The following is a 20,486-nucleotide window of genomic DNA, read 5'->3' on the forward strand; positions in this document are numbered from 1 at the left end:
TCTCTGCCTGCCTATGGCTGCACCAGGGCAGCAGTAATGGAAGAGCCCCACTCCATTTACAGGAGCATTTCTGCATATGTGATTAAAAGCAAGAATAACATCAGAGTATGTCCCACAAAATATGCCCTTGCTACTGAGTGGAAATCAATCATGAAGTAGACAGATGGGGGATGAAGTAGGATGTTAGTGTTAGAATGAAGCTGTTCTTCCTAGCTCCAGCCCAGTCTCCTGTCTGCTGTACTGGCAAAGGTTTGGTGCCCGTGGCTGATTTGAATGGGAAACAGCTGTACCAGGAGACGTTCATGTGCTACTGAGCACCACACATCAGGCAGGACACAGTCAGAGCAACTCTATGATTCTATGAGGTGCTGACTGCAGCTGGAAGGATTGCAGTAACTCACTCAGAATCATGGAATCACAAAATGACAATCGCAGAAGGGTAAGGTAGGAAGGGACCTCTGGAAGTCACCTGGCACAATCCATGCTCATGTAGATGTACTTCAAGAGATGCACATGTAGTTCTCATGCAAGGAGAAATTACTTTGGAAAATGTTCTAAATGAACTTTTCCTCTGAGATGTTTACATTGTCTGCTAAGGCTCAGACACAGATCCTTCTCAGTCACAGAATCATAGAATTGCTCAGGTTGGAAAAGACCTTAAAGATCAAGTCCAACCACAACCTGACCATACAACCCTAACAACAAAGATGGGCTGGAGCTACAATACGTCCTTCCTCCATCACCTGTTGCTCTGGCACTTTGCAGAACAAGAGGAATGACACCATCAGGCTCAGCTTGCACACAAAACTAAAGGGGCACGGCGACTGAAAGTGGAATAACTGTCAGTCACTTTTTAAGCACAAAGGACAACAGGTGCAAGGACAGCTCTTCATGTGAATAAAAGATAAAGAAATACTTACGTAGGTGTGGATTTACTGGAGCTGAAAGAGAGAGCAAAAATAAAATTAGCACTAAGGGAAAAACTTAACAAAACCAACACACAGATGATCCTAAATTGCCCACTGATCATTCTTCCCCTTCCTGAGGACCCTGATTATGGGTCCCACATTAACACAGTCATCAAAACTGATGCTGTCCTTTCTGAACAAGTTTTGCAGCTTCCTGACAAGCCAAAGGCAATGGCTTCCATGAGAAAAGCCTCTTCCACTCATTACATGTGCTCCATCATTACCACATGCAGCCTGGGGAATGAGATGCTGTAATTAAGCATCAAAGCTAGATTACTGGCACAGACCCTGGACAGAAGAGGACAGCTGCACAGCAAAACTTCAGGGTGATGCCTTCATGCAGAAATCCAACATAAGACACAGGAAGGATGTATTCATCTGAAGCACAGGTTCTGCATTATGCTTTACTCAACTGTTGGTCTTATCAGTGTTCATGGATATTTAATGTAACAAACTATTCTTCTATTATTCTTCAGTTTGTGAATGGATAGCACTTGCATTCTTCCCAGAAATCACAATTTTTCTTTTTAAGCAGCAGGAAACAAAAGCACAGCGAGTTGGAGAGAAGAGGTTTGATCCCATTAGGCCAAGAGACACAATCAAGCAAAAATAAAACCTAAAAACCAACAAAATCTGCAAGCCTGCTGCATAAATCCTCTTCTAAGGGGAAACGTTTTAAAGACATTCTAGAAGACAAAGAAAGGTGAGGTGTGCTCTCCCCAGGGCTGCCAGCACTGCAGCACCCATGTCCATTGGATGCTGCTTTCCTGGGCTGTGTTCCTGGAGATGGAGAAGCGACAAAGCAGTTCTGCCCTCCCCTATGCATCCACCTCTGCTCATTCCCTGCCCCATGGCAGGGACAGGTGATGACCACTCCTCCCCTCTTGGGAGGCATCAAAACCAAATTTCCACCACTGCAAAGAGGTTTTGAGATTACTTTGCTGAAAAATATTATTTCTGTCTCTTCTCTGGGTCTGTGCAACACCCTTTGTGATTGAGCATGATGACTGGTGCTGGGCATCCTTGGCACAGGTTCTTGTTTAACAGAACCTCAGCAAAATCACAAAAAGCTCTAAATCCCTAATTCTTTAATACTGAGGTTCACCTGTCAGCCAGAGGATGGAACAGGATGAAAGTCAAACCTTAGTCATGCTTACAGATATCTTAGCCATGGGATGGGTTACCCAAGTTTACACCCAGACTGACCTGAACAATGCTAAACATTGGAAATTTGGTCTGAGGGAGAAACGAAAGTCTTCATTTCTGTGCTATTTGTAGAAGGGTATATGTGAGGATGGGAGACTTAGGAAACACAGCCCTTCTAGAAGCCCTTACGCATGTGAGAAACAGAAGGATGCTGAGCCCACCATTAGAACTGTATGCAGATGCTGTGTCCGTCTGGTAACCCCTGATTTCCATCTAAGTGTTGCTCCATGTCTTGCTGCCGTTCCCAAGCTATGTTCAGAGACATGAACTCCTGGTTTCTGACCTCAGCCACAGTTTCTACTTAGCTCTAACCTCGACCTGAAGTTTTTAAAACAGGTCTAATTTAGTGACTCTGCCATCTGATCTTTCTTTGCTGAAACAAATGAACAGTGACTTGCCCCTGTGCAATTTTAAGGAACTTAGTCATTACATTATATGAGACAAACTCATAGCTTTTACCAACAAATTACCTTTCCTTCTCCAAGAAACATTCATTCTGCGAGCTTCTTGAGTGACTGAACTTGGAATTAGCTGAAATTGCTGGAAACTACGTTTAGTGATGCTTGCTTTGTAACTAAACGTGCAGGCTTTTATGGAAACTATCATCAGTGCATAACCTTGAGTAATGCTACTCAGATTGTTCACACAGCAAAGCAAAAAAGGCTTCTTGCCAAGCGGTTCAAACTGATGGACAAAATCAGAAAAGCAAGTTGAAGAAGTTAGGCTGTACTTATCTAACAAAATAAACGAGAAAAATAAAATAAAATTGAAAATAAAGCAACCCAGAAAGCTCACTCTCCGAAGTGGTGAACTAAGCTGCCATGTGATGAAGTGTGACAGCTCCAGGTCTCACTGCTGAAAGATGAGGCTGCTGTGTGCACAATGTGAGGGCAGCTCATTCAATTAGCCATGAAGATAAACCAATGGATGACTGGTGGAGCAACTCCTAAGGCTGAGCTGGGAACATCTGGAAAGGCTTTGTGCCTATGAGGGTTCTTGCTGCTCTGCTCTGCTGGCCTGGCTTAATGCTAGGGAATCTCAGGAGGAGAACCAAGCATCAGGAAGGATGTGAGCTCGGGTAGAGCTGAGGCGGATCATCCCTTAATCTCTCTGCCTTTTCTCCAGCATGCAGGGAGTAAAGCCCACTGGAATTTCAGCTTGTCGGACAACTTCACTTTTCACTGATCTGTATATGTGCAGGTGATGGCAGAAAAATGTGGGCAGAATGTTTGTTGTCAGTCCCTGCCCTTGTAACTGCATTTATACAGTGATGTCTCCCAGAGATCCTCCCTGATACAGACACTTGTTCAGGAACTTGTACAGGCACTGAGACATTGCTCCCCAAAGCTGCAAACTGACCGAGAAACATCAATCTAGAGGTAAGTATGCTGGGTATTCAGCTGCTCTGTTTTCTACTACTGGAAACTGCTGTCTACTTACAGTAATTACAACCAGAATCTAAAAGCTTTAATGAGGGATCAGGAGTCCAAACCTTTAAAAGCACTTGGTTTGCATAGTGGAAAGCAGTCTTCATTGTAGATATTGATTCTCTATGCAAGGCTTTCTTGTTCCCATAATGGTAACTCTGCATACTACTTATAAAACAGTCTCATACTTACATCTGTGTATACTTATAAATCCTATAATTTATGCTTTATTTGATACCTTTTTTTTTCTTGTGGGGCCCAGAAATATAATAGTAATAATAACAAATGGAACAATTACATACACTTCTTCCATACAGGATCTGGGAAGTTCCTAACCTGTATAAGAATCCACAGGCAGGGCCATTAAGTGATTGGCAGCCTCATCTACCTGCCATGTCACAGAGGGCTGATTCTACATACAATAGATACAATGCTAGGGTTTGGGCTTCATTCACAAAAATGAAATTAACTTGCTTGTTTACCACTGGTTAGAAATATTTAACCATAAGTCCATATCTGAAATAGTGCTAATTGGAATAGCTGGAGGATGTTATTGCTTGTTTGCATCATGGAGGCTGACACAGATTTATGTAAAGTGATGGAGATTACATTGAACCTGTTACTAAAAGACTTATCTGTTTTGTACCAGCCTTCAAAACACTTATTAGTGCTACTTAAACTGCCCTGGTAGTATTTACTTGCCAGACTGTGATCACTAGCAGAGTAACATATGCACCTACCAAAGAATTTGTCAAGTGATGTTTGGCTGTAATTACAATGTCACTCCTACTGTGATGACTGTCCTTTTCTCCCACTCCTTCTGTGCGTGGAGGAGAAAATAACTCATGGCAGGCAAGGAATTTCCCTATGAAGTGCTTCCACCAGGTGTGAGGTTTTGATCTGTGGGCTTGGATAGCAAGGAGGTTTTGTCTTGTATGCACGGCTCCAGCTTAGGATGGCAGGGCGTACTGTAAAGAGCTCATAAATAAGGCTTCTCCTGCTTTGATAGTACTGTAGTAGCCTTGTCATTTTGGACATTCAGATGGCTACCAGCAGGCTAGCCCACTGGAAGCTATTATTTATATATGAGCATTTTTCCCATTAAACTCCAGTTGTGGATTTTAATTTAAAATGCAATGTGCTCTGCAGCACAACTCAACAAAAATGACTGCACAGGCAGGAGTAACGTGACTTAACTTCAATGACTGGTAAATCAGACACCTCATCTAAGAGTGCCCCTAAAGTCACACAGAGATATGGGCATTTCTGAAGGGTCTCAGAGCCATCCACTGAGAGAAATGTGGAGAAACCTCCTCCTCTCTGGAAAGGCAGCAAACACAACCCATGCGCTAGGAATGTCAAGTTGATTCTCACACACTTTAAGACTAGTTCTGAAGAATCATTTTTGGGCAGCACCAACCCGAGGTTGTCATGCTACAAATGACAACTTTAAGCTGTCAAAATAACTCCTATAGGCCATGGTCTGTCTGTTCCCTACTTGCACCAGGCTGAAACTCAAGGGTCAAGGGGAATGTATTCACTAAAGGCAAAAGACACTGCTCCATTTTTAGCAACTCTTATCGTGCATCTGATCTGCTTTTCATGCTGGCTGCATTTCTTTAAAATGGGGTGAAATCTTTTTAATCTGCTTACAATATGGAAAAACACGTTTTCAGTGGGAATCCTTACCAGCAATACAAACAAAAGCACAAATTTTAAACATCAGAATCACAGAATCACCATGGTTAGGAAAGACCTACAAGTCCATCCAGTCCAACCATCCACCCATCACCAATAGCTCTCACTAAACCACGTCCCTCAACACAAAATCCAAACGTTCCTTGAACACCTCCAGGGTCGGTGACTCCACCACCTCCCTGGGCAGCCCATTCCAGTGCCTGACCACTCTTTCTGAAAAGCAGTATTTCCTAACATCCAGCTTAAATCTCCCCTGGCGCAGCTTGAAGCCATTCCCTCCAGTCCTATCACCAGTTGCATGAGAGAAGAGGCCGACCCCCAGCTCACTACAACCTCTCTTCAGATAGTTATAGAGAGAGTTATAGAGAAAAAAGCTCATCTACACTAATAAAGGTGGCAAACACTGGGATAGGGTGCCCAGAGAGGTGGTGCAGTCTCCATCCTTGCAGACAGTTAGGACCCAACTGCATGTGGCCCTGGGCAGCCTGCTCTGAGTAGCTTGGATGAGATGACCTCCAGCAGCACCTCCAATCTCAACAACCCAGTGATACTGCAAGGTATTCAACTGTTGTAAGTCCCCAAAAAAGTATTTCTGAAGCCATGGGGTGAGAAGTGTGGAGTGATGTGGCTGAAGTCCAGTGTGCCTGCAGGGTATCGATCAAAACTGCACACACATACAGGATGAAACTATATTCAAAATGTGAAGACCCAACTGTGGATGGGCTATTTGTGTGTGTGTGAGTGTGCTTAAGGTCTCAACAAATGTAATGGGGAGAAATCTATTAAAAATTATCTTCTCCATTTAAGAAACATTCGCACGATGTCTTATTTTCTGGATAATGTTTGTTATTACTTCTACTTCAATTCTGGTCTGCTGCTGTGCATGCTGCTAGCCCATTAGCTGCTTTTCTAAGATTCTAGCATTTCAGATTATAACTATTAGATTTGCACCATAATAACGTATGCAGTATCATTATTTTTTAGCTGGAGTTATAACACACTTAAAATTAGCCTGGTAATAGCTAGCTGACACTACAGCGCTTGGACAAATGTTGAGATAAAATGTGTATCTGAAGCACACAAAACCTCAGCAATTCTGGAACCCCACTTCAAAGAGAAGTCACTCTGGGTTTACCCTATTGATTAGCACCTGGCTCACCATTTCTTAAACTGTGTTTGTTGACACCTGAGTGATGGCACTGAGCACCCCTGCAGGAGCATCCTTCCACCTGGGGCACAAAATGGTGGCTCCATCTCTCCTGGGCAGCTGGATTATGCTTGGTGTCCAATCAGCATGTTTGAAATGGGATGTCATTCACCTCTGTGCTAATGGCAGATTCTAGCAGAAGAAATTTGCTGTAGTCCAAATATATCTTTTAATGTTGCACTGGAATGTTTTCCTTGGCAGCTTGGGGCAACTTGGGGCAAGAAATGCAAATTACATGATGTTTCATTAATGGCTCAAGCTTGGTGTGGTTGTGAACCACAGCTGAGAACTGAGTCAGCTTCCTGAGACCTGCCAGAGCACAAACACCACTACACTGCAGCAAAGAAGAAATAAAAAAAGTTAACTCAGTTACTCTTTACATTAATACCCTCAGGAAGGTATTTTGAGTTCTTTTCAGAGCTCTAGGGATTAATTTTTGGTAATGCTGTGAGACTGAATGGAAGGTTGTAGAAATACTTTCTCTTTTCTGGTCAAGTAGACAAATCCTTGTCATGGCAAACTTTTGCAGGAGTATATACAATCATTCTTTCTCACTTGCATAGGATTAGGAATAGTCAGGGTTATTTTGATCACTCATAATTAAACAGAAACTTCTCAAAGCATCCTGATTCTGACGAAAAAAATGATGACAACAAAATAGTGATTTAACACCTCCATAATATTACTTGGGAGGGCAGCGAGTTTTGAAGAAAACTTCACAAAACAAGAATTCAAGGCAAGAATTAACTCTTGGAAACAAAGATAGCACTGATTTATGAAGACTAATTCATGCAGATAACATTAATTCATTGTATTTTTACCCTTATAACACAGAAACTGCTCTGGTTTGGGGTCTGGGCAGCTCACTGCTGGACTGGCAGTCAGTTCACATCATGCAACATAAAACAACTGTAACCCATACAGCAGACCCAATTGTGCAGAAGGTGCCACAATGCATTTCTTTGTACTTGAAGGTCTTACCACTATACTTGATGACCCGAATAGTGGAGTCTCCTTCTCCAAATCTGGTGATGGGTGTCAGACGGACTTCGTACGCCTCTGGCTTGATCAGCTCAGTTAGATTGTAGGTAATTAATTCTCCCTTTTGAATGTTTCCATTCACTGTAATTTCTTGTTCCCACCAACGCTGCTGTCCAGCCTAAAAGAAAAAGAAGAATGCAAATGTCAGAGCTTTTGGGGCAGATACTGTCTGCACCTCAGGAGTGAAGGGGAACACATACAAACCTGTGTTGGGCCATGAGTTCCCTTAAAAAAAGTTTGATTTCAGTTCATTTTATCACCTCCTGGAGGCTGACCATCCTGTCTTAGAGCCCATGCTATCCCCTCATATCTAACAACCCAGGTAAATTGGCTCCCCACATCCAGCAGCGTTCTTCCCTCCATTATTTTCCTCCCTACAGGTGCCCAACCTCTCCCTCTTGCAGGCAATAAGGTTTCACAGCTGTCATTTAGGATGTCATTTGGAGCTAATGAGAGCATACTGGAGAACTGAGATGCAGTTTGGTCTCCAAGCACTTTTGTTGATGAGTGAGAAAGAAATAGGCTGGCTCTTAATGGCCTTAGTGTACAATTAACAGCAGTCCTTGTAGTTTCCAAGATGGATGGATTTCACAGAACAATGAAAGTCAATAGGAGCAAACAAGAGGATGTTTTGTTAAGAGAAAAAAACAAAACAAAACAACAAAGCATAGATTTTAGTGCTTTATAGACTGCAGTGTTTTCAACATCCAAATCTATAGTTTCTGTTATATATATGCTTTACCAAGAAAATAAAAAAAAATCCAATTAAGAAGGAGGCATCATGAGTAGAGAGTGCCACACTGTCCCTACAAAGTCTGATTGCTTATGGACTAACAGAAATTATATATTTTGGGCAGCACAGTGACTTGGCATTGCAATATTACTTGTAGGTACTTGGGCTTATTAAAGACTCTATCTCCAGGAAACAAAGGAAAAATCATTAAATATTTACCATGCTTCTCAAGATAACAGTACAGGTGCAGTACTACTAAAATGAGATGTTCCACTAAGCACACCAGAGTTGTGAGTGCACCAAAATTCTCAGTTATTCCATGCAGAGCTTCATGGTTATTGAAAGCAGAGAATGTTTTATTCTAGAACTTCAATTTGCTGATGCAAAATAAAAAGTCATCCACTGAAATCAATAAAATACTGCACTAAATCAAGGAATCCTAGAATGGCCTGGGTTACAAAGGAGCACAATGCTCATCCAGTTCCAACCCCCTGCTGTGTGCAGGTCACCAACCAGCAGCCCAGGCTGCCCAGAGCCACATCCAGCCTGGCCTTGAATGCCTGCAGGGATGGGGCATCCACAGCCTCCTTGGGCAACCTGTGCCAGTGCCTCACCACCCTCTGGCTGAAAAACTTCCTCCTCATATCCAACCTAAACCTCCCCTGTCTCAGTTTAAGACCATTCCCCCTTTTCCTCTCACTGTCCACCCTCATAAACAGCCGTTCCCCCTCCTGTTTATGTGCTCAGTGGTTTTCCCACAGCATTTAGTTTTCATGCCAGCAGGCTGGCTGCCAATTGCATTTGTGAATACTGCACTAGGAACATTGTGCTACAGGTTGCATGAGCTCACGCTGCCTTCTTGCAGCTGCCTCAAGCTGGCCAGCTGTTGCACAAAGGTATTTCTGGGTCCTTGTGGAGAGCTACTAAAAACATGCTCCCATTGCACCCAGCCTTCAGATAAAGAAAAACTGGAACACTTACTTCAGCAAATGCTTTTCATAGTTAATCATGCACGTTTACAGTTTTGATTACTATAAGTAGTCATGAGCGTCCTCACATTCAGCTGCTGCTTTGGATTATCACCCTTTTCTTCAATGACCCACAAAAGCAGATGAAGCAACTACAATATTTCACTCATTCTGAAAGAAATACTGTTTCATTTTTCATTTTGGTATTATGCACCTGAAGCTAGTCCTGGATATTGGTGTTTCTCCATAGGAAGCAACACACATTTTTTAGCTTTGCAATCAACACCAGCTCTGTTCTAATTCTTATTTTTACCATGGAAACCATAAAAAAACAATCCACAAACATCTCAAAACTGTCTCTATGGGTTTGGAATGAAACTTCCCCATGCCTGATTTTTCAGCTCAGCTGCTGAACAGATGAAGTATACTGGTACACCACAATGCTCAACTCACAGCCTGCCCTTCTCTGGGCAGAGGGAGCTGCCAGGAGGGCTGCAGCCCCTTCCCAAGTCCCAAGGCAAAGAGCAGTGGTGCCCAGGGCTGGGCAGTCATGAAATATTAACATCCAACAGTGTTGAAAATGAGTGTGGAGCTCATCAGCTTGCCAATGTGAGCAGCTAGTACCAACATGAAGCAGAGCTCCTTTTCCTTTGAGACACTAAGGACCTATCAATACGGAACTGGAGAGCTATGCAACCAGCTAGGGAAACACAGATTGTCTATCCAGGGTCCCAGCCAGCCTGGCTTTGAGCATCTCCAAATTCAGCACTCATGCTTCAAAGGGAGAACGCAGAAGAAAACGTCACCGTAAAGCTTCAGCCCTTGTGCCAATGTGTGTGTCTGGAGCTTTAAATTTAGGGAGAACCAGGGTTTGGTGGAAAGAGCATTTATTAAAACCTGTAATTAATTCAGCAGAGCATACCCACATTCAGTCAATCCGGAGCACAGTGGGCTTCACAGGGACTCTTCACTTCTCTCCATTACCTTTGAATACCTGGAGATCCTTGTTCCCTAACACTAACAGAAAAGCAAAACGCCTTTCCCTGACATCACAGAAAGGGAAAAAAGTAGAAGTGTGACAGCATTTTATCACAGCAGGCTGAAACCATCTCCTCTGAGCTGTCAGTGAAAGCACATTTATTCCCCATCTCCTGTTGCAAAATCAGCCAACATGATGTGAGCAATGAGACCCGAACACATAGATTTCCTGAGAAATTAATCCAATGGGATGATTAAATATTGACTGCCCATACGCACAATTATGCTTATAAAAAATAAACACATTTGTAGTCCATTGTACTTGGCCTATTGATTCCAGCTGTAAATTTCTTCATTGACTCAAAAAGTCAGACAAGAATCTCTTTAATTAATGACAATAGAATGCCATGTATATTAATCTACTGCATACTCCTATAAAAAAAAAACACGTGGCAGTCTTTAAAGTGATTTCTTTACAATTTATAACCACGATGACAATTGATTTTCCTTAAGAAAAAAAATGAGTATTCTTTAGCAGTTACATCTATAAAACAGCATGGGGAAATACTTGGGCCACGGGCAAATCTTTCTCCTATCTGCACAGTGCAGAGGGAGCACGTCTGTGCAATGCCCACCTCTTTGCTGCTGCACAACTGCAGTGGTTGCTCCCCTCTAATAAGTTTACCCAGCAGCGTGATCAGAGCTCTCTCATTTTCAACACAAGCCTTATCAGGTAGGTGGCAACTGTGTCAGCTTCATTTCAAAGGCTACTTACGGCCCTGAAATGACCCGCAGTGACAAATACCTATAACTCAGGCAAAAATAACAAGGCCAGCTGCAGTGCATGCTCTGCCATGCTCATCATCAGTTTATTTTGCACGCTGCATCATGTAATATTGCTATTGATGACATCTCTTCTTTCATAGTTTCACACGCAGTCACGGAAGCATCAAGGCACTGCATTTGTTTTTGCACTCAACCTGTGCCTGCTCCCTGCTCCCTGCACACAGGACAAAGCAAGGGCAGCACCACTGGGTCTCAGTGCCATGGACCTAACTGCTACCCCACAAAAATCTACCAGAAATAAGCCTTCTTTACATGACCTTCCATCCCCACTCTATATACCACTTGCCATTTGTTGGTGTTAGCAGCGTTGTGTAATCGGTTTTATGTGGGACATGGAAAATTATCACCCTCCTTTTCCTTCTTTTAAGCAGCTAGCAGTCTCTAAGTTGCCATTAAATAGGAACTCAGCGTCCAAAGATGCAGAACGCTTTTATGGGCAACAAAACTGATGGATGAGTGGTCAGGATGCCAGAAACAGCTGTCCATGATCCAAAACTATAGGCTCATATTTGCAGGGGAAACAAATGGGAACAATTTAAGGAGAGATGGCACAAGAGATCTGGAAGCTACATGAAACGACAATTAAGTTCTCTTTAATTACTACCACATTTGAAGTTTCAAAGACAAGTTAACCTGGGAAATGGGAGATGTTGTTTCATCAGAGGAAAAGCAAAACACAGCACAAATAGCTATGAAACGTGTTAACTACACTGCCTTCTGTTTTAATGTATTTTTTTTCCATACAAATGAATGATAATGAAAAAGTCTTTTAAAATTTGAATTAGGACACTTCAGTCCACTGGCTACATAACCTGCAATGTAGGCTATTCATCCCTGGAAGGTCTTTCTCAGCATTTCTTTGCTTTTGATAACCTGATATGCAGGGACAAAGAGAAAACTCTGTATTTGCAATAGGCACACCCTTCTTTAATAAGAAAGGTGATAAAATTTATCTCTATTCACTTTCTTTATGACAAAACAAATCTGTACCAGTACATGGATTGATATAGGAACTTGCTAGGGCATGGACACAAAATCATACACTCCATTTTGCAACCAGTGTCAATGCAGCCTTCAACTGAATCCCCCTTTCCAAGCACATAATGCTTGTTCCAGGCAGATAACACTCTCTGCTGTGTAGAAACTGAGCAGTTTTCACAGTTAGTTTGGATGCACTTTGAAAACATACAAAACATACAGGAAATTCAACATGTAGGGCTTCATGGCCTTTTAGCACAAAACTCTGAATTTGTCTCTGCTCCTAACATGACACAATAACATGGCTCTATGACTGCTGATTTATTCCATGACCTTCAGATTTACCCTGTTATTGAAGTCTGTGTTTAATGGAAGCAACTACCAGGGCACTGGCTGCCTCTGAAGGCTGACCAGAGACAGCATGGCGTGCCTTGAGATACAAACACCAAAATCTAGGTCACTAATTCCAATGCCAAATCCAAAGCTGAAACACATGAATGTCAGAATATTCTCCTGAGAGCTATTAATGAGATGCAAAAATGCTCCTTGTGTGCAGACAATGTCTTGGCAGTCCTCAGCACTTTCAGAAGCAACTGGAGGGTGACCGAAAAACCATGCAGTCACCATGGTGAATGACACCCAAGGTTGCACTCATGCTTTGGTTCAAGTGCTGAGTGGGACAGTTACAAATGATGGGCTGTGTGCAACAGTGACTGAGAAATGGAAATTCCTTCATGCATCCAGTCACAGTGACAAAAGGGCCTCATGGGCTGCACCCAACACTGGCTGTATTCTCCACTGATGCTGCAGGACTAGAAATGGTTTACTCTCAGACCACAGCACTCCAGTGTCACTCTTCCATGCAGATGAGTGGTTCTGCTCCAGCCATGGGGAGGATCAAAGCTCAGCTGAGCAGTGCAGTAAATCTCATGTGTTCTGATGGTGTATAAAGCAACAAAGCTGGTAACAGGGCTAGAAGGTATGCCAACATTGGGTTGTTCAGTGCAGAGAAAATGAAGCCAAGAAGCAACTTTACCCTTCCCTTCCCTTCCCTTCCCTTCCCTTCCCTTCCCTTCCCTTCCCTTCCCTTCTCCTTTTTCCACTTCCATTCCATTCCATTCCACTCCACTCCACTCCACTCCACTCCACTCCATCCCACCCCACCCCACCCCATCCCATCCCACCCCAACCCACCCCACCCCACCCCACCCCATCCCTATTCAATGAAGAGAAATTAATACCAATTGTTTGCCTGGGCTATTGTTTTCCCTACTGTTTCAGAATGGCAGTGTTACATGACTGCACACATTAAAGACTCTCCTGGGGATGCCAGTAAATGCACTGCATCTCTCTCATGTACAGGATCTATCCTCCATGCCTTCTCAGTAAAGGCAGAATTTCACAGTTTAATGAAAAGAGCTGAAGCACCTGTAGATTGGGAGCAGGCTGCATCATTTTGCTCTCAGCGAAAGGTCACCACGTGGACTTCTCTACTGTTTGGGCTCAGATCAGTCATAACCCTGAATGTGATGCATTCATGACTGCATTCAAATATATCTTTCTCTTAAAGACTAAAATGTGATGTAAATCAGCAGAATCCATGTTAAGACTTCAGAACTGGTAAGTCCCAGATGAATTCACACAGCTCTTCAGGATTAAACAAGAGCTGCCCCGTTCCTCGCCCCAGTTGCACAGGCTTCCCTGCTCCTTCACTACTGCCAGACATCTCCTAAACAAAGCTTTCAATTTTTAATCTCTATTTTGTTATGCATTCACAAAAGGTGGGTTCATTATTAAACCTTGGTAAGGATGGTTTTAGGAGAAAGCTTTCTCATTTCAATGACATAGCAAACCTGAGGTTCATATGCTAGAAAGCTGCTGCCCACTCAGCAAAGTTTAGGGCATGGTGAGCTGGGCACTGCCAGAAGTGCAACTGCCAGCAGCACTGCTTTGGGTGTGCATGCAGAGCACTGATGTGGATCATCATGCAAAGCACTGATGTAGATCTGCATGCAAAACAGTGCTGTGAGTTACATGCAAAGCACTGCTGTGGGTCTGCGTGTTTGTTAAACACAGACATGGCTCTGCATGTCAAACAGGAGCTTCATCTGCAGGAGATAACCCACTGTTTTCATCAGGGCAACAAGAGGTACAGTTATCAAAGTGGCATCAACTTAAGTTTATATTAAACACTTTACACCTTCATAACAACAACGACACTCCCATGATCAGGAAAGTATCCCAAAAGAAAAAGTGCCTCTGTCAGTGCAGGGCCTGAGCTGAGCTCACTCAATGCTACAACCTGCAATGAGCGGACCTGGAACAGCATGCAGGAAGCTCCTGTCACTACTGAACTAATCCATTTCTTGTCATTTCCAAAAGGTATTTATGAACTTTTTTTTTTTCCTTTTCTTTTCTTTTAGTGATAACAACTACACAGTAACAAATCAATGAATGAAGCTGCAATTGGGACAAGAAACTCAACCTGTGCAGGAGCTTTGCTGTATAGCGAACGCAGAGAACGAGCTTTGTTGTCTGGGTAAATGAATTGGAAAACCAAGACTGCATTTTAAGCAACCTACGTGAGTTTCTGCACAAATAGATCAAGGAGTAATAATGCAAGGAGATAAGTGCATGCTGCCAACGTGCATTTCTGAGGAAAGTGAACGTGCTGATATTGCTTGAGTTTTTAAGCAAGTTTGGGTTTTTTTTTGCCAAAAAATAACAGCTCAACTGTCAGATGTGAGTGTTTCAACAAAGCATCTCTTAAATACTTAAGACAATCACTGCATGAGAGGAAAGGAAATAGTCTCTAGATTTTTAATGAAGTTCACAAAATGGAACTTTGATGTTTTAAATCAGCTCCAAAACACAGATGCACTGCAGTAGGGCGCTGATTTGCTTATGGAATGGCAATACAGCTTGTATTCAATTTAAACATATGTATGTTTCAGACGAAAAAAGGATTCTCCAGTAGCATAAGAAGGGAAGAAGCAGTTGTCTTCAGGGACTGATTGCTCATCCCAGCAGCTTTAATTTCTGTAATGCACATTCTTGGAGCATGCACTTGGTATAAACACAGCTAACATGCAGTGATTTCACTACTCATCTAGGGGCAAGCACAGTCTAAAGAATTGCCCATTTAATCACCGTTTTTCAGAAATGTCTTTTAACATCTCTTTTCTCCAAATTGCAAATGAAATTTACACAGGGCTTTTATAAATAAGGAAATCCTTCCCGGCCTCGGCTGTACCAAGAGAATCATAGAATCACCAAGGTTGGAAAAGACCTAAAAGATCATCCAGTCCAACCGTTCACCTATTCCCAATAACTCCCACTAAACCATGTTCCTCAACACAACATCCAGCCTTTCCTTGAACACCCCCAGGGTCGGTGACTCCACCACCTCTCTTGGCATCCATTAGCAAGCAATTAGAAGCAATACATCACAGCCAATGGGTTTGAGTTCCGTGCTGGGGCCACTTCTGTACCAGCAGCACCTGATGGGGTGAAGTCTCAGTTTTGATAACTGGGAAACTGGTAATTAATCTCATTTTGAGCTCTGTGGTGCTCATTTTGTAAATGCGCTCATTAACAGTGCTGGGGAAAATATAGACAGACCTCAAACAGGTTTAACTGCAATATGCTGTCTTTATGCGTGGTCATATATGCAACCTGATTGCCCTTTGCAGCCTGTCAGCCTGTCAGCAGACAGACATTCTTCTCACATCACCAGAATTGCTCATTGCAGTGCAGAAGGAAATGTTGAAGGACACTCAGCTTTCTTGGCCATGCAAGAGCACTTCCATTTGTTAGCAAAGACCAGAAACCTTGTGAGGCCCCATCTGGAGTCCAGGCCTGGCGACCCCAACACAAAGAAAGACATAGAGCTCTTGGAATGAGTCCAAAGGAGGACCACTGAGATTGTCAGAGGGATCAGAGGTTGAGGGAACTTGGATAGTTCTGCTCGGAGAAGAGAAGGCTCCAGGGAGACCTCACTGTGGCCTCCCAGTACTTGCAGGGAGCGGATAAACAGGAGGGGGAATGGCTGTTTGTAAGGGTGGATGGTGATGGGACAAGGTGGAATGGCTTTAAAGTGAGACAGAGGAGGTTTAGGTTGGATATGAGGAGGAAGTTTTTCAGCCAGAGGGTGGTGAGGCACTGGCACAGGTTGCCCAAGGAGGCTGTGGATGCCCCATCCCTGCAGGCATTCAAGGCCAGGCTGGATGTGGCTCTGGGCAGCCTGGGCTGCTGGTTGGCGACCTGCACACAGCAGGGGGTTGGAGCTGGGTGAGCACTGTGCTCCTTTGTAACCCAGGCCATGCTAGGATTCCGTGATTTTATGATTCTATGATTTAAATATTCAGCACTTGGCCAACTGGAAAAAAAGCAGTAAGTGTGCTTTTTTTCATTGTGAAGTGGCAGCAGGAGGGCAGAATAGGGAACATGGTGCAGGAAAGCCCAGTGTGAGGTCCGAGTCTGCTGGTGGTGACATGGGACATCCAGGTCTCAGGCTGCTGATGCAGATCTGGGGAAGCACCTCTAAGAGTAAATTGCAATGCTGCCCTAAATATGCAGAGGTGAAAACACCTTTCTCAGAGCAAGCTCTACAAGCAGGGTGTATTCCTGTCCATTATCTGTGTTTGCTTCCTAAACTCATCTTGCAGAAAAGCTGCCAATAAGTTCACGGCATGAAGTCTATTCGATGAAACATGGACTGTTGAGATGCGTCCTACGGACACAGGAAGAACGCAGCTTCTCTGTCCTTGGAAATGGTCTTAGATGTGGGAGAGAAAGACTAGAACACCTAATGAGTGGGTGAGGGAGCAGGGGTGGGTCAATGTGGAGATGAGGAGGCTCAGGGGAGACCTCACTGCTCTCTACAGCTCCCTGACAGGAGGTGGTGGTGAGGTGGAGGTCGGCCTCTGCTCCCAGGATAAAAGGCAATGGCCCAAGTTGTGCCAGGGGATGTTCAGGTTGGATATTAGGAAACATTTCTTCTCCAAAGGAGTGGTGATGCACTGGCACATACCGTCCAGAGAGTGCGAGGTCAATGTCCTTGGGGGCTGTCTGAAATCCTCTGATATTTTCAATATTAATATTTTCATTATATGAAGTCAAAACTAACAAGAAAACCATTGGTGCCATTTACAGACAGAGGCTTTGAAAGGCCCACACCTTAGTCAACAACTTCCATGCCACTCAACCCCCCGAGTTCCTTCTGCACCGCTCAGAGCTGTGCTGGGCTGTGTGCAGGAGCACAGCAGCAAAGGGAGCCTCAGCGCTACCAAAAGTGTTTAAATGTAGTTGAAAACTGAGTTATCTACAAAAATAAATTCCTCTAGCTTGAGTAATTTTTCTCGCTAAATTGCTCTTCAATTCACTCCATTCTCTTCTGCATCCTTCCTAAAGTTAGACTGATACGCCGCATTCTCAGCAGTAATCAATTCATATTGCAGATGATTCTGCTGAGAAAGAGCAAGTGAGAATGGAGTGCAACAGCCATGCTCTGGCCAATGTGCCACTGACTCTGTTACTGTCACCCCTTCAAACACAGGAGCATGGTGATCTCCTCCTTCCCATGCAGGATTTTAGGAACTGTCTGGCCAAGGTCAGGAAGGAGACTTGGCCATGGAGACCTCTGGCTTTTTCAGGTTGTAATATACAGGGGGGGCAGTATGGATATGCTTGAGTCATCCTGAAGAGAAGGGTGAGAGGTTGGCCAAGAACACAAGGTATCCACTAAGCTTCCTACAAAGTCAGAGGATTCATGCAATCTGCCCCTTGTACAAGGCTTTTTTTTTTTTACCTTTGTTTTTGTTTTTAATTAATGTAATGCCTTTCAATATTTTCCATAATTGCACCTCCTCGTTTGCTACAGCTCCGTTCCCCACTGATGTGACCCAACATGAAGAGCTGTGCTCAGACCCCACTGGAAGTGCCTGCAGGACAGGCAGACAGATGGGCAGGACAGTATCCTGCGCCTCATTGCATTAAGATTAAGCCAAAAGATAATATATTAATATAAAAATATATTAAATATACCAAATATAATATTAAAATATAAAAGATAAAAGATAAAATATAAAAATGCCTTGCTTGGACTTCCTAAAGGAAACGAGAGCTGCGAAGAAAACTTCAGGACAGCTTATTTCCTCATTTCTTCTGGAGAAGAATGTTTCAAATATTTCATGAAAACAACACTAGAAATATTCCAATATACATTTCAATTCGCCTTTTCAGCTCTCCCACTTCCTCCCCTAAAATTAATTGCCACAGATTTGAGTACATACATTCAAACAGCTCTGAATCACATTTTCATATACATACTGATGTACAGCTACTGTAAATTTTCTGTAGCATAACAAAAGGAGACACCATGCTTCAAAATGCCTTTCTCTTTGCAGTAGGCTGACTTGTGTGATGACAGCACCATGATCTTGATAGAGCTAACGTATGCAAATTGATTACCCGTCAGGTGGAGCCCAGAGTGTGCTAACATACATACATTCCTCCTAAGTGGCTTTCATTCTAAGTATGTTGCTTTAGTACAGTTCTTTCCATTCATCTGTTCCTATTTTCACTCTGTAGGCAGAAAAATGACCCTTCTCTCTCCTCTGATTGTCTCTTCCCGTAACAGCACCCTTTTGCCTTCATTCTGTGCTTAGCACCACTGCTTAAGAAGCACAGCCCCTGTCTTCATTTCCAAGTGACACAGCGCTGAGACAGTGGCCCCTTGGTGCTGGTGTTCCTTGGTGCTGAGGGCACTGACCAAGCACAGCCACCAAGCAGTGTGCACACCTCTGCTGCTCCTCCTTGAACACCAGCAAGGAGCTGGTCACTAACAACTCCTGGGGCTCCAATCCAATGGCCGCAGAGGTACTTGGTGAGTGCATCTAAGACCTGCTGCTTGTGTGCTTTTATAGAATGGCCCGGGTTGGAAGGGCCCTTAAGGATCATGAAGCTCCAACCCCCCGCCACAGGCAGGGCCACCAACCTCTACATTTCACAGCAGCCCAGGCTGCCCAGGGCCCCATCCAACCTGGCCTTGAACACCTCCAGGGACGGATGGGGCATCACAGCCTCTCTGGGCAGCTGTTCCAGCACCTCACCACTCTCATAGCAAAGAACTTTTATAGGCCAGACAGTCCTCACGCACCTGTGGCCAGTGACCAGGTAGCTGTACAGCTCTGTAACATGCATCCAGTCCCAGGCCCTACAAAATCCCACATGTATTCCCAACCTACTGCCTTTTATTCTTCCTTCAGCTAAGCAGCAATATACAGGCTGGGTAAAGAGGAACAGGTACTGGAGCTCAGGTCTCAGCAGTCTGAATGCAAAACCAGTTTACCTGTCAAAGATAATGCTGTACTTCTAACCACAAGCAGCCACCAGAACACTGACCCAATCCACCTAGCAGTGTTTTGCAACATATTATAAAAGAACACTGCTAAGTAAACGATCCAAACACCATCATTTCAGAGGGCAGCGTGCTAGCAATGAGTAATAGAGTGTGCAAAGGGAAGGAAGGATGTTAATTATTGCCCATGTTTCAGGGGAATTACTGCAGTGATGGGTGAGTGTGTCCGGATGGTTTGCTAGATTCTAAATCACTCTCATTTTAAATGTGACTTCAGACAGAGGAATAAAACTTGTTTTGATTGACCTGATGGAAGGGTTCTTGAGGTAATTACAGTAAAGTCACTACTAATTTTAAGCACACAAAATTGATAATTAAAAGTAAGTTAAAATGGAATGGGGGGGGGAAAAAAAGCAGCAGAAACACCTAATGCCACTAATTTCATTACATATTATTTTGCTTCAGCAAATTCTTTTTTAAAATTTAATAATTTCTCTTGGGTACCAGGAGGAACAGAAGTGATTGGTTGCAAATGACACAAACATTTATTAAAAGTCACTGATTTTCACTGAGACAACAAAATACCTCCTGTCCTCCACTCTGCACTCTGCACCTTCAGGAATTGGTCTTGAACCCTGATTTCTAGCCTCCCTGCACAGACTCTTATTTCAGCCATTGAGTAACCAAACACCTCCTTGTGCCATCAATTCAGATACAATTTAAGGAAGGCCAGCTCAACAGCAGATTGAAAAACAAGCCCCAAACAGCATCAGGTATATTCTCCCATGTTGGCAGTGGAACATCTTAATTTCATGGCAGCAGGTCCAGGCTCGGAGCAGGAGTTCAGGGCCCAAAGTTGGCAGCCAGTAAGTCCAATATGACCCAGAGGTGACCATGGTAGCCAAAGAGGAGCTCACACCAAGCATCATCATTTCCAAACCAGGCATTTTTCCCTCGAGAATGCCCAGAATTGCAAAAAATCAAGCTGGCAATATCAGTCTTTGCACATCCGTAACATTTGGCAGGGACATATTCTGAACAGAACCACAGGCAAATGGTGTGGCACAAACACTTTC

The 20,486-nt window shown here is 43.6% G+C and overlaps 1 protein-coding gene across 3 annotated transcripts in view; it reads right to left on the reverse strand.

The window, feature by feature from the left end:
• The window catches only part of MDGA2 (MAM domain containing glycosylphosphatidylinositol anchor 2), a 340,836-nt gene that overhangs the window by 49,866 nt on the left and 270,484 nt on the right, over nt 1-20,486 (reverse strand). For all 3 annotated transcript variants that reach the window (XM_048949134.1, XM_048949136.1, XM_048949137.1), the window contains exons 11-12: nt 7,488-7,665; nt 921-941 (exon numbers count right to left, since the gene is read on the reverse strand). In XM_048949134.1, the coding sequence (XP_048805091.1) occupies nt 921-941; nt 7,488-7,665 (199 nt within the window). The remainder of the gene's footprint in view (nt 1-920; nt 942-7,487; nt 7,666-20,486) is intronic.

The sequence above is a fragment of the Lagopus muta genome, chromosome 6, assembly GCF_023343835.1.
Source record: "Lagopus muta isolate bLagMut1 chromosome 6, bLagMut1 primary, whole genome shotgun sequence".
NCBI lineage: Eukaryota > Metazoa > Chordata > Aves > Galliformes > Phasianidae > Lagopus > Lagopus muta.